Source organism: Eschrichtius robustus, chromosome 10, assembly GCF_028021215.1.
Source record: "Eschrichtius robustus isolate mEscRob2 chromosome 10, mEscRob2.pri, whole genome shotgun sequence".
Lineage (NCBI taxonomy): Eukaryota > Metazoa > Chordata > Mammalia > Artiodactyla > Eschrichtiidae > Eschrichtius > Eschrichtius robustus.
This window is the reverse complement of record NC_090833.1, coordinates 31,717,751-31,736,988: the sequence shown is the minus strand read 5'-3', so window position 1 is coordinate 31,736,988 and position 19,238 is coordinate 31,717,751. Positions and strand designations below refer to the sequence as shown.

The 19,238-nt window shown below is 38.0% G+C and overlaps 1 protein-coding gene across 1 annotated transcript in view; it reads left to right on the top strand.

Annotated features, from left to right (window-relative positions):
- The window catches only part of TMEFF1 (transmembrane protein with EGF like and two follistatin like domains 1), a 92,900-nt gene that overhangs the window by 28,601 nt on the left and 45,061 nt on the right, over positions 1-19,238 (top strand). The window contains exons 3-4 of the mRNA XM_068553035.1: positions 14,402-14,531; positions 17,717-17,743. Of these exons, the coding sequence (XP_068409136.1) occupies positions 14,402-14,531; positions 17,717-17,743 (157 nt within the window). The remainder of the gene's footprint in view (positions 1-14,401; positions 14,532-17,716; positions 17,744-19,238) is intronic.

The following is a 19,238-nucleotide window of genomic DNA, read 5'->3' as shown; positions in this document are numbered from 1 at the left end:
TATATGCCCATAGTAAACAACTGGAACATTATATAAGATATATAATGAAAAATGTCTTCCTTCCATTCTAGAATACCAGTTGCTCTTCTCAGAGGCAACATCTGTTAATTCTTATACTTCCTTCTACAAATATTCTGTTAATACAAACACAGAGGTGTTTTAATTTCTCTTTTAAGTACTAAATCACTTCATAGTATTTACCTTAGAGATGGTTACTTTTAGTTTATATAGATTACAAAAAAGAGTTCTGTATTTTAAAAAAGTTATCCTAGTATCACTTTAATTTTCATTTTGTTTATATTTTCTGATATAATGAAGTTTTAAATTTTCATTTCATATTTATATTTGTCTTTATGATTCTGCTTTTCATTCTTTGAAAGTCTTTCCCTGCAGCTCTAAGATTATGAAGCCTTTTTGACCTTTTGACCAGCTAGAGAATCTTCTCATGATCTGTCTGGAATCCCTTGTATTCTTACCTTGCGGCAAAGCAAGAAAGGAAAATAAAAGTTAGGAGTTTAGATCGGTAGACATTTATCCAGTGCTTACTTTGTGCTAGGCACTAGGCTAGGTGCTAGGGATATGAGGATGTTTAAAGACAAGTTGCTTGCCTTGTAGGAGCAAACTGCCTAAGGGCTTATAGTGTGATTTGATCCTGCTGCTGAGCGAACTTTCCTTTGACTCCTCTGCCTTCTTACAAGCTTATAAATCTGTTCAAGTTAGACTTAGGTTCGTGCCAGTTTAAGAACAATGACCTCACATGCCCATTAAACACTCCTCTGCCGGATGCTTTGGCAGTATCTTTCGATTCATTTAAAAACCTTGCTTATGAGGAGATTGGTTCAAGATGTTGGAGTAGAAGGACATGTGCTCACTCCCTCCTGCGAGAACACATGAATCACAACTAACTGCTGAACAGTCATCGACAGGAAGACACTGGAACTCACCAAAAAAGATACCCCATGTCCAAAGACAAAGGAGAAGCCCCAGTGAGATGGTAGGAGGGGCGCAATCACAATAAAATCAAATCCCATAACCACTGAGTGGGTGACTCACAAACTGGAGAACAGTTATACCACAGAGGTCCACCCACTGGAGTGAAGGTTCTGAGCCCCACGTCAGGCTTCCCAACCTGGGGGTCTAGCAATGGGAGGAGGAATTCCTAGAGAATCAGACTTTGAAGGCTAGCGGGATTTGAATGCAGGACTTCTACAGGACTGGGAGAAACAGAGACTCCACTCTTGGAGGGCACATACAAAGTAGTGTGTGTATCAGGACCCAGGGGAAGGAGCAGTGACCCCACAGGAGACTGAACCAGACCTACCTGCTAGTGTTGGAGTGTCTCCTGCAGAGGTGGGGGGTGGCTGTGGCTCACCGTGAGGACAAGGACACTGGCAGCAGAAGTTCTGGGAAGTACTCCTTGGCATGAGCCCTCCCAAAGTCGGCCATTTGCCCGACCAAAGAGCCTGTAGCCTCCAGTGCTGGGTCGCCTCAGGCCAAACAGCCAACAGGGAGGGAACTCAGCCCCACCCATCAGCAGACAATCAGATTAAAGTTTTACTGAGCTTTGCCCACCAGAGCAACACCCAGTTCTACCCACCACCAGTCCCTCCCATCAGGAAGCTTGCACAAGCCTCTTAGATAGCCTCATCCACCAGAGGGCAGACAGCAGAAGCAAGAACTACAATCCTGCAGCCTGTGGATGAAAACCACATTCACAGAAAGACAGATGAAGGAACAAGATAAAACCCAGAAAAACAACTAAATGAAGTGGAGATAGGCAACCTTCCAGAAAAAGAATTCAGAATAATGATAGTGAAAATGATCCAGGACCTTGGAAAAAGAATGGAGGCAAAGATCGAGAAGATGCAAGAAATGTTTAACAAAGAGCTAGAAGAATTAAAGAACAAACACCTAGAAATATTAAAGAACAAACAAATGAGATGAACAATACAGTAACTGAAATGAAAAATACAATAGAAGGAATCAGTGGCAGAATAACTGAAGCAGAAGAATGGATAAATGACCTGGAAGACAGAATGGTGGAGTTCACTGCCATGGAACAGAATAAAGAGAAAAGAATGAAAAGAAATGAATACAGCCTAAGAGATCTCTGGGACAACATGAAATGCACCAACATTCACATTATAGCAGTCCCAGAAGGAGAAGAGAGAGAGAAAGGACCCGAGAAAATATTTGAAGAGATTATAGTGGAAAACTTCCCTAACATGGAAATAGCCACCCAAGTCCAGGAAACACAGAGAGTCCCAGGCAGGATAAACCCAAGGAAAAACATGCTGAGACACAGAGTAATCAAACTGACAAAAATTAAAGACAAAGAAAAATTATTAAAAGCAACAAGGGAAAAATGACAAATAACATACAAGGGGACTCCCATAAGGTTAACAGCTGATTTCTCAGCAGGAACTCTACAAGCCAGAAGGGAGTGGCACGATATATTTACGTGATGAAAGGGAAGAACCTACAACCAAGATTACTCTACCCAGCAAGGATCTCATTCAGATTCGATGGAGAAATCAAAAGCTTTACAGACAAGCAAAAGCTAAGAGAATTCAGCACCACCAAACCAGCTCTACAACAAATGCTAAAGGAACTTTTCTAAGTGGGAAACACAAGGGAAGAAAAGGACCTACAAAAACAAACCCATAATAATTAAGAAAATGGTAATAGGAACATACATATCGATAATTACCTTAAACATGAATGGATTAAATGCTCCAACCAAAAGACACAGGCTCGCTGAATGGCTACCAAAACAAGAGCCATATATATGCTGTCTACAAGAGACTCACTTCAGAACTAGGGACATATACAGACTGAAAGTGAGGGGATGGAAAAAGATGTTCCATGCAAATGGAAATCAAAAGAAAGCTGGAGTAGCAATACTCATATCAGATAAAATAGACTTTAAAATAAAGAATTTTACAAGAGACAAGTAAGGACACTACATAACTGTAGGAGGGATCAATCCAAGAAGGAGATATAACAGTTATAAATCTCAATACATAAGGCAACTGCTAACACCTGTAAAAGAGGAAATCGACAGTAACACAGTCATAGTGGGGGAGTTTAACACCTCACTTACACCAATGGACAGATCATCCAGACAGAGAATAAGGAAACACAAGCTTTAAATGACACAATAGACCAGATAGATTTAATTGATATTTATAGGCCATTCCATCCAAAAACAGCAGATTACACTTTCTTCTCAAGTGCACACTGAACATTCTCCAGGATAGATCACATCTTGGGTCACAGATCAAGCCTTGGTAAATTTAAGAAAATTGAAATCATATTGAGTATATTTGCAGACCACAGTGCTTTGAGATTAGAAATCAGTTACAGGGAAAAAAGCATAAAAAACACAAACACATAGTGGCTAAACAATACGTTACTAAATAACCAAGAAATCACTGAAGAAATCAAAGAGGAAATCAAAACATACCTAAAGACAAATGACAACAAAAACACGACGATCCAAAACCTATGGGATGCAGCAAAAGCAGTTCTAAGAGGGAAGTTTATAGCAATACAATCCTACCTCAAGAAACAAGAAAAATCTCAAATAAACAATCTTATCTTACACCTAAAGGAACTAGAGAAAGAACAAACAAAACCCAAAGTTAGTAGAAGAAATCATAAAGACCAGAGCAGAAATAAATGAAATAGAAACAAAGAAAACAATAGCAAAGATCAATAAAACTAAAAGCTGGTTCTTTGAGAAGATAAACAAAATTGATGAACCTTTAGCCAGACTCATCAAGAAAAAGAGGGAGAGGACTCAAATCAATAAAATTAGAAATGAAAAAGGAGAAGTTACAACGGACACCGCAGAAATACAAAGCATCCTAATAGACTACTACAGGCAACTGTATGCCAATAAAATGGACAACCTGGAAGAAATGGACAAATTCTTAGAAAGGTATAACCTTCCAAGACTGAACCAGCAAGAAATAGAAAACATGAACAGACCAATCACAAGTAATGAAATTGAAACTGGGACTAAAACATCTTCCAGCAAAGAAAAGTCCAGGACCAGATGGCTTCACAGGTGAATTCTATCCAACATTTAGAGACGAGCTAACACCCATCCTTCTCAAACTCTTCCAAAAAATTGCAGAGGAAGGAACACTCCCAAACCCATTCTATGAGGCCATGATCACCCTGATAGCAAAACCGGACAAAGATACTACAAAAAAAGAAAATTACAGACCACTATCACTGATGAATGTAGATGCAAAAATCCTCAACAAAATACTAGCAAACAGAATCCAACAACACATTAAAAGGATCATACACCATAAGGTTGCAGGATGCAAAATTAATGCACAGAAATCTCTGGCATTCCTATACACCAACAACGAAAAATCAGAAGGAAATTAAGGGAACACTCCCATTTACCGTTGCAACAAAAAGAATAAAATACCTAGGAATAAACCTGCCTAAAGAGGTGGAAGACTTGTACTTAGAAAACTATAAAACACTAATGAAAGAAATTAAAGATGACATAAACAGTTGGAGAAATATACCATGTTCTTGGATTGGAAGAATCAATATTGTGAAAATGACTATATTACTCAAAGCAATCTACAGATTCAATGCAATCCCTATCAAACTACCAGTGGTGTTCTTCACAGAATTAGAACAAAAAATCTTACAGTTCGTATGCAAACACAAAAGACCCCGAATAGCCAAAGCAATCTTGAGAAAGAAAAATGGAGGTGGAGGAATCAGGCTCCCCGACTTCAAACTATACCACAAAGCTACAGTAATTAAGACAGTATGGTACTGGCACAAAAAGAGAAATATAGATCAATGGTACAGGATAGAATGCCCAGAGATAAACCCATGCGCCTGTGGTCAACTAATCTATGACAAAGGAGGCAAGGATATACAATGGAGAAAAGATAGTCTCTTCAATAAGTGGTGCTGGGAAAACTGGACAGCTACATGTAAAAGAATGAAATTAGAACACTCCCTAACACCATACAGAAAAATAAGCTCAAAATGGATTAAAGACTGAAATGTAAGATGAGGCACTTTAAAACTTTTAGAAGAGGGCTTCCCTGTTGGCGCAGTGGTTGAGGATCTGCCTGCCAATGCAGGGGACACGGGTTCGAGCCCTGGTCTGGGAAGATCCCACATGCCGCGGAGCAACTGGGCCTGTCAGCCACAACTACTGAGCCTGCGTGTCTGGAGCCTGTGCTCTGCAAAAAGAGAGGCCGCGATAGAGGCCCGCGCACCGCGATGAAGAATGGTCCCTGCTCGCCGCAACTGGAGAAAGCCCTCGCACAGAAACGAAGACCCAACACAGCTTAAAATAAATAAATAAATAAATAAATAAATTTATTAAAAAAAAAACCTTTTAGAGGGAAACATAGGAAAAGCACTCTTTGACATAAACCACAGCAAGATCTTTTTTGACCCACCTCCTAGAGTAATGGAAATAAAAACAAAATAAACAAATGGGACCGAATGAAACTTAAAAGCTTTTGCACAGCAAAGGAAGCTATAAACAAAACGAAAAGACAACCCTCAGAATGGAGAAAATATTTGCAAATGAAACAGCAGACAAAGGATTAATCTCCAAAATATCCAAACAGCTCATGGAGGTCAATATCAAAAAAAATCAACAATCCAGTTAAAAAATGGGCAGAAGACCTAAATAGACATTTCTCCAAAGAAGACATACAGATGGCCAAGAGGCACATGAAAAGATGCACAACATCACTAATTATTAGAGAAATGCAAATCAAAACTACAATGAGGTATCACCTCACGCCGGTTAGAATGGCCAGTATCAAAAAGCTAGAAACAATAAATGCTGGAAAGGGTGTGGTGAAAAGGGGACCCTCCTACATTATTGGTGGGAATGTAAATTGATACAACCACTATGGAAAACAGTATGGAGGTTCCTTAAAAAACTAAAAATAGAACTACCATACGACCCAGCAATCCCACTACTGGGCATATACCCTGAGAAAACCTTAATTCAAAAAGAGACATGTACCCCAATGTTCATTGCAGCACTATTTCCAATAGCCAGGGCATGGAACCAACCTAAATGTCCATCAACAGATGAATGGATAAAGAAGATGTGGCACATATATACAATGGAATATTACTCAGCCATAAAAACAAATGAAATTGAGTTATTTGTAGTGAGGTGGATGGACCTAGAGTCTGTCATACAGAATGAAGTAAGTCAGAAAGAGAAAAACAAATAACCATATGCAAACATATATATATATGGAATCTAAAAAAAAAAAAAAAATGGTACAGGTGAACCTAGTTGCAGGGCAGGAATAAAGATGTAGGCATAGAGAATGAATTTGATGACATGGGGTGGGAGGGCGAAGCTGGGGTGAAGTGAGAGTAGCATCGACATATATACACTACCGAATGTAAAATAGTTGGCTGGTGGGAAGCAGCAGCATAGCACAGGGAGATCATCTCGGTGCTTTGCGATGACCTAGAGGGGTGGGATAGGGAGGATGGGAGGGAGGCTCAAGAGGAAGGGGATATGGGGACATGTGTATGCATATGGCTGATTTGCTTTGTTGTGCAACAGAAACTAACATGGTATTGTGAAGCAATTATACTCCAATAAAGATCTATTAAAAAAAAAAGGATCATACGCCATGATCAAGTGGGATTGATCCCAGTGATGCAAGGATTCTTCAGTATATGCAAATTAATCAATGTGATACACCATATTAACAAATTGAAAAATAAAAACCATATGATCATCTCAATAAATGGAGGAAAAGCTTTTGACAAAATTCAACATCCATTTATGATAAAAACTCTCCAGAACGTGGGCGTAGAGGGAATCTACATCAACATAATAAAGGCCAGGCTTACCTGGTGGCTCATTGTTTAAGAATCTGCCTGCCAATGCAGGGGACACGGGTTTGAGCTCTGCTCCGGGAAGGTCCCACATGCCGTGGAGCAACTAAGCCCGTGCACCACAACCTCTGAACCTGCGCTCTAGAGCCCGTGAGCCACAACTACTGAGCCTGAGTGCCACAACTACTGAAGCCCGCACGCCTAGAGCCTGTGCTCTGCAAGAAGAGAATCCACCCAATGAGAAGCCCAGGCACCGCAATGAAGAGTAGCCCCCGCTCGTCGCTTAGCCTGTGCGCAGCAACAAAGACCCAACGCAGCCAAAATAAAAATAAATAAATAAAATTAAAAACAAAACAAAACAGAAAAACATAATAAAGGCCATATACGACAAACCCACAGCCAACATCATTCTCAATGGTGAAAATCTGAAAACATTTCCTTTAAAATCAGAAACAAGACAAGGATGTCCACTCTTGCCACTTTTATTCAACATAGTTTTGGAAGTCCTAGCCAGGGCAATCAGAGAAGAAAAAGAAATAAAAGGAATACAAATGGAAAAGAAGAAGTAAAACTGTCACTGTTTGCAGATGACATGATACTATACGTAGATAATCCTAAAGATGCCACCAAAAAAACTACTAGAGCTAATCAATGCATTTGGTAAAGTTGCAGGAGAGAAAATTAATGCACAGAAATCTCTTGCATTCCTATACACTAACAACGAAAGATCAGAAAGAGAAATTAGGGAAGCAGTCACATTCACCATTGCAACAAAAAGAATAAAATCCCTAGGAATAAACCTACCTAGGGAGACAAAAGACCTGTATGCAGAAAACTATAAGACACTGACGAAAGAAATGAAAGATGATACCAACAGATGGAGAGATATATCATGTTCTTGGATTGGAAGAATCAACATTGTGAAAATGACTATAGTACCCAAAGTAATCTACAGATTCAATGCAATCCCTATCAAATTAACAATGGCATTTTTTATAGAACTAGAACAAAAAATCTTAAAATTTGTATGGAGACACAAAAGACCCCAAATAGCCAGAGCAATCTTGAGGGAAAAAAATGGAGCTGGAGGAATCAGACTCCATGACTTCAGCCTACAAAGCTATGGTAATCAAGACAATATGGTACTGGTATAACAACAGAAATATAGATCAATGGAACAGGATAGAAAGCCCAGAGATAAACCCATGCACCTGTGGTCAACTAATCTATGACAAAGGAGGCAAGGATATACAATGGAGAAAAGATAGTCTCTTCAATAAGTGGTGCTGGGAAAACTGGACAGCTACATGTAAAAGAATGAAATTAGAACACTCCCTAATACCATACACAAAAATAAACTCAAAATGGATTAAAAACCTAAATGTAAGACCAGACACTATAAAACTCTTAGAGGAAAACATAGGAAGAACACTCTTTGACATAAATTGTAGCAAGATATTTTTTGACCCACCTCCCAGAGTAATGGAAATAAAAACAAAAATAAACAAACGGGACCTAATGAAACTTAAAAGCTTTTGTGCAGCAAAGGAAAGTATAAAGAAGACAAAAAGACAACCCTCAGAATAGGAGAAAATATTTGCAAACGAATCAATGGACAAAGGATTAATCTCCAAAATATATAAACAGCTCATGCAGCTCAATATTGAAAAAACAAACAACACGATCAAAAAATGTGCAGAAGACCTAAATAGACATTTCTCCAAAGAAGACATACAGATGGCCAAGAGACACATGAAAAGCTGCTCAACATCACTAATTATTAGAGAAATGCAAATCAAAACTACAATGAGGTATCACCTCACACCAGTTAGAATGGGCCTCATCAGAAAATCTACAAACAACAAATGCTGGGGAGGGTGTGGAGAAAAGGGAACCCTCTTGCACTGTTGGTGGGAATGTAAAGTGATACAGCCACTATGCAGAACTGTATGGAGGTTCCTTAAAAAACTAAAAATAGAATTACCATATGATCCAGCAATCTCACTACTGGGCATATACCTAGAGAAAACCGTAATTCAAAAAGACACATGCACCCCAATGTTCATTGCAGCACTATTTACAGTAGCCAGGTCATGGAAACAACCTAAATGCCCATGGACAGACGAATGGATAAAGAAGTTGTGGTACCTATATACAATGGAATATTACTCAGCCATAAAAGGGAACGAAATTGTGCCATTTGCAGAGACGTGGATGGACCTAGAGACTGTCATACAGAGTGAAGTAAGTCAGAAAGAGAAAATCAAATATTGTATATTAACGCATGTATGTGGAATCTAGAAAAATGGTACAGATGAACCAGTTTGCAAGGTAGAAATAGAGACACAGATGTAGAGAACAAACGTATGGACAGCAAGGGGGGAAAGTGGGGGGAGGGGGGTGGTGGTGGGATGAATTGGGAGATTGGGATTGATATGTATACAGTAATATGTATAAAAGAGATATTAATAAGAATCTGCTGTATAAAAAAATAAAATGAAATTCAAAAAAAACCCCTTGCTTATGATTCATTATGCTTTCAGTGTTAATATAAGCTTTCTGGGACATAATTTAAACACATTTTAACAGATAATAACAGGATTTTAAATTCTAAAATTGTTTTGTTCAGCCTGTTGATAGGAGCTATTACATCTTGCCACATATATAAGCAAAGCTACTTTTATTAATGTTGAACAAAGAAAAATGATCAGTATTGCATCTTTTCATTAAAACCTGGGTAATATACAAAGAAGAGTGCCTGTGGCTTTTTCCCTGTTTTCTTTCTTCTTTCTTTCTCTTTGTTCTTCTGACTGGAGTTCTTGGGCCTATGTCTTTTTTCCTGAGTTTTTTAGTGTCTGCTCTTGCTAGGTACTGTGTCCACTTATTAGACCTTTGTATTAGTCAGAGTTCTCCAGAGAAACAGAACCAACAGGATATATATATGGAGAGAGAGAGGAGAGAAAGAGATTATAAGCAATTGGCTCACTCAATTATGGACGCTGAGAAGTTCCACAATCTGCAGTCCGCAAGCTGGAGGCCCAGAAAGGCTGGTGGTGTGGTTCCAATCCGAGGGTGAAGGCCTGAGAATCAGGGGAGCTGATATATAAGTCCCCGTCTGAGTCCAAAGGCCTGAGCACCAGGAGAAGACCAAGGTCCCAGCTCACCAGTCAGGCAGAGAGTTAATTCTCCCTTCATTCACCTCTTGGTCTATTCAGGCCCTCAATGGATTGGATGATGCCACCCACATTGGAGAGGGCATTTATTCAGTCCACTGATTTAATGCTAATGTCATCCAGAGACACCCTCACAGATACATCCAGAAATAATATTTAATCTAGGCACCCTGGGGCCCAGTCAAGTTGACACGTAAAATTAACCATCGCAACTTTGTTAATATTATTTATTGCATTCAGCACAGTTCCTGACACACAGTAGGTACATAATAAATGCTTGAATGGATGTGGCTGCAGAGTTGTACACTGCTGCACCTTTGTAAACTACTTCAAATCACTCTTGCAGCTAAAGGGAAGGTGTAGGGGAGAGTTCTTTCCCCCAGCAAGAGTGGCAGTATAGAGGAGGCAGACCTTAGGTTAGAGTCAGTGCCCAAGTCAGAAGTTGTATGTTGTTAAAATTGCCCAAATCCCTTAATTTTTCCATAGCATAATGAGAGGCTCTTAAAAGAGACTTCTGGAAACAGAATGGCCAAAGAACTGTAGGTCTGCTTTTCCCATCTCATGCTCACTCCTTGGTATGTGCTCGTTAGGTTGCATTTCAGGGACATTGCCTACACTGTTTTAAGCCTCCTACTCACTACCACCAAGTGACATATAGTGAGATCCTGCTGAAAAACTGGTGTGTAGTGGTTAGAGAACATCACTTGTCAGGAGTCGTGGGTCTTCCATTTGTTAGCTGTGACCTTGGGCAAGACTTAAGACTCAGAAATGATAATAGCAGTAGCAGAACCAGCTAATGTTTGTTGAGAATTTACTATGGCTAGCTGTAAATGCTAAAGATGGATTTCTCTTATTTAATCCTCATAACAATTTTATTAGGTAGATACTATTATAATTACCATTTTATAGATAGGGGTAATGGCACTGGTGCTAGCCCATAGTCACATGGATGGTCAACCTAGGATTTGAACTCAGCATTTTACTTCAGAGCCCCAGCTTTAAGCACTAAGTCATGTGCTTTGCAGGATTGTTATATTTAAGTTAGTTTAGGACATTTAAAGTTGTAGCCAGTGTTTACTAGATAGAAACTCTTCAATAAATCTTAGCTATTACCATATAGATTCTCAGCCCTATCAGACTTAATAACCCTTTTTTATAACCAATAATTTGTATTCCATTTCTTTTCTATTCTTAAATGAAATTTGTAGATAATGTAACCTACATAAACACATAATTAAAGAAATCACTATAATATACACTTGCAATGTAAAGGAGAAATGAAAGTAATTTATAGTAAAATAAGTATTTCAAAATGTAAATGTTTGGGCATGATTACACTAGAAGACAATATAGTAGTCAGATGCTTATATTTACCTATAATGAATATTTGGATTTTTAAAAAGATCATCAGTAGCAATTTCATAGTAGTAGTATTTGAAAACAAAAAAGTAGAGGTATGGTGGATGCTAGAATAAAAGCTATTAGGAGAAGCTAGGACAGTCTTATTTGTATATGGTCTTACCGTAGTTCCTACATGACTGGCTAGAGATGCATTCAGAAATTGTATGGTATGTATGTTGTGTGGAACTATCCTTTCCTTTGCAGTACACCGAGCACCATTGGAATCCATCTGCTAAATGACAGTAATGTCCCTTTCTCATTGTGACAACCAAAAATGCCTCCATAGGGGCACCCACCCCTAGGGGGCGATATTAGCACCTTTGCGAGCACTACGTTAGAAAGTTATTAAATGTTTGTTGAGTGAAGAGTTGGCTTGAGAAGTCCATAGACTTAGCATTTGACATCTTGGAGCTTATGGTCTTTTTTGCTAATTATACATTGTATAATTACAGAGTAACATTGATTCCTGCAGACATCATACAAGTTATTGTGTACATTTTAGGGGGGAGAGAATAAAGTAAGTGATCCTTGAAGAATTAGAGGAGTATAGGAAGGCATCCTAAAGTAAAATTTTAATTTTAACTAAAGTTGATGTAGGAGTCTGCTGATATTGTATAGCAAATCAACTTGGTTATAAAATATTTTATTAGAAATTGTTTTTACCAATGTTTGACCTGGGGTAGCATGCCATATTTAAGATTCATAAAGTAAGTTGACCACTTTTTAAAAAGTAAATAAATGATAAAAATAAGCCTTGTTCTTTGCAGAAAAATTGAGAAATACAGAAAACCATATACATGGAAATAAAAAACTATGGTGACAAGTAATGTGAAAAATTTACTGGTGTTTTCTTCCAGGATTTACTCTATGAATATTCATTTTTTCTAAATGAGATATATATGTGTATATATATGTAATTTATTTTCTTGCTATATTTTTATTTTATATTATCAAATTATTTAAGAAATTTGCATTCAGTTTTGTGGACTAGATAATACATTTAAAAATGGCAGGGACTTCCCTGGTGGCGCAGTGGTTAAGAATCCACCTGCCAATGCAGGGGACACGGCTTCGATCCCTGGTCTGGGAAGATCCCACATGCCATGGAGCAACTAAGCCCGTGCGCCACAACTACTGAGCCTGCGCTCTAGAGCGTGTGAGCCACAACTACTGAGCCTGTGCTCTAGAGCCTGTGCTCCGCAACAAGAGAAGCCACCGCAGTGAGAAGCCCGCGCACTGCAACGAAGAGTAGTCCCCCGCTCGCTGCAACTAGAGAAAGCCCGCGCGCAGCAACAAAGATCCAACGCATCCAAAAAAAGAAAAAGGGCACAAAATTCTCAGAAGTTACGTATATGGTATTATCACCTACTTTTCACCTAACATCTTTTTCTGTCACACAGTATTCTTATAAAGGGTAATGCTCAGTGACTCCTTGAACAGATATAGCATGGTTTAAATAAATATTGCCTTGTTGGATATTTAGGTTGTTTCTATGTTTTAGATATGAATACATTTCTATTTGAAATGACTGTAATAAATTTTCATCTATAATAGTTTCCTTCAGATATATCCCTAAGTGTGTAATTCTAGATAAAAAATCACATTTCTTTTTTAGAACTCTTGAAATGTATTGTTAAATTATGTTCTCAAAAGATTGAGCCAGTTTAAATTAGCACAACAGGTATATTGGTATGCCCACCAAACTGAATTTTTTGTTTGTCTAATAACCAGTTTTATAAGCTACAAATAGCATTGTGTTTTCATGTACCACTCTGATTGCTAGTGAAACTCAGCATTTTTTTTTTTAATATTCTTTTTTTTTAAAAATTAATTAGTTATTTATTTATGGCTGTGTTGGGTCTTCGTCTCTGCGCGAGGGCTTTCTCCAGTTGCGGCAAGTGGGGGCCACTCTTCATCTCGGTGCGCGGGCCTCTCACTGTCGCGGCCTCTCTTGTTGCGGAGCACAGGCTCCAGACGCGCAGGCTCAGTAATTGTGGCTCACGGGCCTAGTTGCTCCGCGGCATGTGGGATCTTCCCAGACCAGGCCTCGAACCCGTGTCCCCTGCATTGGCAGGCAGATTCTCAACCACTGCGCCACCAGGGAAGCCCCTCAGCATTTTTTATATATTAATTGACCATTTGTTATTTTTTGTAAATTTGTCTTTTGTATTAATTTGTACTGTCTCTCTTTTAGTAATAAGTTATGTCATATTATACTATTTTCCCCAGATTTTAAAACTTTAGTTCTTTATGATATTTTTGACATTTAGAAGTGTTAAAGTTTTTTAAACATACCAATTCAGTGTCATTTCTCAAACATGAATCATCTTTTTTCTTTTCATCTACTAATCCTTCAAGACCCAGTTCACATTTCACTTTCTCTGAGGAGGCTTTTCTTGAATACTTCAGTTTACAGTAATAGGTATTAGATATTACATTTATTGTCTATACTTTTGATTTAGTACATGATCATATGTGTATATATATATATATATATATATATATTTCCTATTTATATGGTTCGCTACCAAGATCGTAAGGTCTCTGAGAACAGAGTTCATTTTTCTACTCTAGTATTTACCTTGAGACTTTGTGTACTAGACGTATTGAATAAATGAATTTTGATAATAATGAAATGACATTACATCATTAGTGCTCATGACAAACATTGGCAAGCATTTCCTCTTATATTATCTCCCTGGATCACAAGCAAATGATGTAGATAGGATAGGGATTTTCATTCTCATTTTTATGGATAGTTGATAGTTAATTTTCATTATGAATGTGAAAAAAGGTATGAGAAAGTAGCATAACTCTTCTTTTTAAAAACCAAATGAAAGAACAAACTCTTTTGTAGTAGAAGTATGTCATAATACTATAGTATTGCATGCATGAATATGAAATGAACTATTAATATTCATGCCTAGTCTGAGAATTTATTTTTGTTTCTTTTGCAGTGCCATACAAATTATATTCCCGTCTGTGGATCAAATGGGGACACGTACCAAAATGAATGCTTCCTCAGAAGGGCTGCTTGTAAGCACCAGAAAGAGATAACAGTAGTAGCAAGGGGACCATGCTACTCTGGTATGTGTGATATTCTTCTGAAAAAATGTTAGAAATGGTTCTGCCATACTTGTAAGAGGAAGTTTCCAGTCAGAGGTTTATTCCCAAAACTGCTGTATGGTTTGGTGATGATTATGTGGGGAATGGGGGAGCTCTTTTTTGCCTCCATTTCATGTTGCTTTTTAACCCCAGGTAGTCTTGTACCGACTATGTTACTTCTCAGGATGTTTTTAATGCTTAATGCTTTTTTTTGGTGGGGACTTTGCATATCTTTTGCCTTATGGTTTGAATATAAGACAGGATAAGATTTGGGGTGGGAAATGCTATGGGATCCATTCTGTTGATTTTTATCTTGGGGGGTGGGGAAGGAGTGGGGAGTATCCATAGGAAGTCATTAGTGGCATCCCAGGATGTGTCTCTGTCCAATCTCTTCTCTTTTTATATCTTCTCATTTCTGTTTGCTAGCCCTCGTCATCCACCCCCCCCCCCCCAATTGTTTGTATTTACTTCCTTGTCTTTTCCTTCCTGAATTGGTAATGGTTAATTTTAGAAGGCATTAATATTAGTATCTTACTTGCGTTTGTATTTGGGGGCAGGGATGCAGAGTGAGGTATTGTAATAGAATTATTGTATGAAGGTTAGCAGTAAAGGTGGAGACTATTCTTATATGATTACTCCATTTCCTTTCTTTCCCTGTATATTACAGTGCCTGTGTTTTTATTGGGGCTCCATTACATAAGCGTAATTGATTGATGGCCCATGTGGTTGATCTCAAACTCCAGGTACACTAATACCACATGACTCAAAGCCCCCACTCTGAACTGTGTGGTTGGTATTTCTGGTGTGGCCAGCCCCTGCCCTAAGAGTATTGAATGTGGCTTGTCCCACCCTAAGGTCTGATGTGGTCAACACCCTTCCTAAACATCGATTGCCTTCCAGAAGCTGAGGGCGAAGGCCAAAACTCTTTTTGGGCAAGGCCAAATTCTTTTCCATACACTAAATAATTAGATGCTCTTAGGCCAATAGACTATCATTTGATATGGTTCTTATACACTTCTCTAAGTACATTATGTTTCACAGACTTGATTTAGTAACTAAAAAGGAATATGGTGTTCTTTATAATCCCAAATTAATTATGCATCCTTTATGAGAAGTTTAAGACACCAACTGCTTTGATAAGCAGTGAATATTAAGCATTGGGAGGCAGGGTGGAAAGAGCTGGAAAGAGCACTGCACTAGGGTTACAAGACTTGACTTTAAAGTAACTCCAGCTCTTGTTTACTGTATGACCTTACACAAGTCACTTAGCTGCTTTGAGCCCCAGTTACATACCTAAATTGTTAGATGGATGTCATCTCCTGGGGTTAAGTGAGAATTGAATGAGCTAAGCTATAAGGTGCTATATTGATTTTGTTATCTTCTGACTGGGGCCAGAGTTGTTCATGTCATTTGGTCTGGTGTTGGTCCTATTCCCTGTGCTAGGAACAACATTCTCCTTTGCTTATTTGAGAACTTTTTTATGCTTTAAGATTGAGCTTAAGCCTTTTCTACTCTGTGAAATCTTTCTTCTCTGGTATCTCCTGGCAGAATTTATTCACACTTTGTGCATATCTCTATGTAAATATCGTACTGTATTTCATTTATCCAACACATCTGCCTTTGGCCAGATCCTGTTTCTCAACAGGAAAGTACTATGTCCTGCCTAGGGAGGTATATCATAATCCCAGGGTTGGGGCAGGGGAAGGCGTGTGTCCAGCGAAAATATGATTGACAAGAAGAACTCAACCTCATTATCAGAATAGTCACAGTATATTTAATTTATTTCACAATTTTAAATGACCCTTAAGGAAGGTGTGAGATATATTTATTAAAATTGGACATTAGTTGGAAAAAAGATTGGGAGTGAGTAAGTATGTCATGCACTGGAACTGTCTTATTTATCAGTTTATATCTACCTTTTACTTATTATGTGTATGTTGTCTAACACATAATAAGTACCCAGTCAGTGTATATGGAATAGAAGGGACAAAGAGAGTTTTCCTAAGAAAAGTTTGGTAATAAAAATACTTCTGAGTTCCCTTTTTCCTTGTCTTTTTTTCTGCTCTTTTACTCTTTCTTTTCCTCTTTACTTTCTCAGAGAAGATATAATTTTTTTATGGTTGATCAATCAAAATGGATACAATGTAAGACTTTGTATAAAATCCCATGAAGAGTTGAAGTGGATGCTACATAAAACATGTATTTTTTTCCAGTTCTTCCTGTTTCTACCACGTTTGGGACTTTTATTATAGTCTGCAGGAGACTGAAGGGAAGGGGGGAAGGGAGCGATATTGTTGAGGGTGTCTCCTACTCTGGAGAACTATTTGAAGAACTGGAATGGATTCTCTAGGAAATCCTCCTCCCTAGAAAGTGCTGGGTAAAGTGTTTAGTTCATCACTTGCCATCTCTGTTCCACACTTAATGATACTGCACCACTGCCCTCTTTTCAACATGCTCTGCACCATATGTTGGTTCCTTTTAGGATTATAAAATACATATTTTAAATTAATTACATTTTACTCTGGCTTCTTGCTGGTAACTTTGAGGGAGGCTCTTTAATTTGACTAGTAACAAGTTTCTCACCTACACCTTGGTGAGATTCCCTCTGGTGAGGTTTCCTAGAGGAAGTTAATTTCATCAGTAATATGAAAACCTCAGCCTTGAGGGTCTTTCCTTCTAAACCTTGGGGCTTTTCGTATCTTTTGGCTTTTGGCTGTTATCCACAGATTTAATGCAGAAGATTTTTGGAGCAAGACCCAAAGCTCTTTTCCTCCCTTTTTAATAAAAGCAGTTTATTCTTTATTCCTTTCAAGCTTTAACAAAATTAAAAATTTCTTCTACCTTTTAAGTGAGTTATTTAAAGTTATTTCTATTTAGTCATTTACTTTATAATACTTATCGGTTTTTACTCTGTACAAGGCACCTGGGTATTTCCTGAATGGGCTACAAAGATGTATGAGGTATGGATTATGTATGTCCAAGTAATTCATATTTGAAGAAAGGTACAAAATAAGTATATAAGAATAAACTGTTAGATAGCCAGAAAAAATGAGAAAAGGGGCTACATGAGAATGGATATCACAGTTTGATTTTTGATAAGAAATTTTACTATTTGATAAGATGAGATTTCCAGGAAAAGTATTCATATTCATTCTTTTTCTTCTCAGATAATGGTTCTGGATCTGGAGAGGGAGGTAAGTTTCAAATACCCGTTAAAAAGCATTTTTTTTCTTTCACTTTTTAAAAACAGCTCTATTGAGATAAAATTCACATACCATGCAGTTTGCTCATTGAAAGTATGTAATTCAGTGGCTTTTAGTATATTCACAAAATTGTACATTCATCACCACAGCCAACTTTAGAACATTTTCATTACCCCGGAAAGAAACCCTGTACCCCTCAGCCGTCACCCCCAATCCCTCTATCCCCCTTAGCCCTTAGCATTCTTTTTTTCCTGCATTTATTTTTCATTATAGGTTTGTTGTCAGACAAAGGGGAAATGTTGCACCTGTTAAACTGAAGTTACACCAAGGTTCCCTCTCCTTAGGATCATCCCCAGATGATTTTAGCTTGGACCAGAGTATATGTAACACTCTCCCATCCCTTGCTTACAAATTTTTGCTCATAAGGAATTTTCAAGGTACAATATTTAAAAACTGTTTTAAAAACTAATATTTGGTAATTCAGTTTACTCTGAATTATTAGAATTAAGAATGACTGATCTATTTCATGGTCTAATGAGGCTGTAATTCTTAATGAGTATCCACTGTATGCAAAGTAAGTTTGAGGTGCTCTGGGGATGCACTAAAAGAAAAAACATACTCTGGTAAAATTCACACTTATGCAAATGAAAACTACAGTTGTGATCCTTTCAGTACTATCTGAAACCTTACTCCACCCTTCTACATTTCATAGAATCCTAACATTTTAGAGTTGGAAGGGACTTTGAAGGTCACCTAGAGAGTAGAAGAACTGTTCTGAGAAAGAATTTCAAGGATGACAGTTTGACCTTAAAAAAAAAAAAAAAGATTTAAACTGTCCAACAGTAGAATTTAATTTAAATGGACATGTTCAAGCAGAAACTTCTTGATCATGTGTGAAGGATGAGATCATAAATTCTGGATCTTAGAGCTGGAAAGGACTTTAAAGGATCATGTGGTCCAGCCCCTGTGGTCAGATATTCAGTTAGGAAACTGTCATTGTTACTATATTAAAGAAGTGGAAGTTGATCTCCACATTCGCTTATATGGTACAAATACTGGATATCTTGCCCTGAGGATGTTGGTTGTTGGCAATTTTTTTTTAGGGAGTGTGAGTTAGAAAGGCTAAGTGGTTTGCTCAGATTAATATACAAACTTTAGTGAGCTCATGGTGGCTGTATGATTTCTAGATCTCATTATGTTTCTGAGGGCTTAGAAATACTTAGGATTATGCTCCCTGGAATTGTTTTGGGAGTATTCATTAGAATTTGGGGAGGATTTCTACTTAAAGTGTAGGCAGACAACACAAAATGGCAAGTTTGGTAATAGTACCAAACAGGCACTTAGGTTTGTGTGCTTTCCTTATAACATCTTCTCTGCTGATTGACACCGCCTCAATAAGGTGTGCTTTCCCAAACCAGACTGGGAAATCCCTTGAGTAAACTGTAATCCCTAAATTGGCTTCAGAACTGATCTCCCTGCCCAGTTT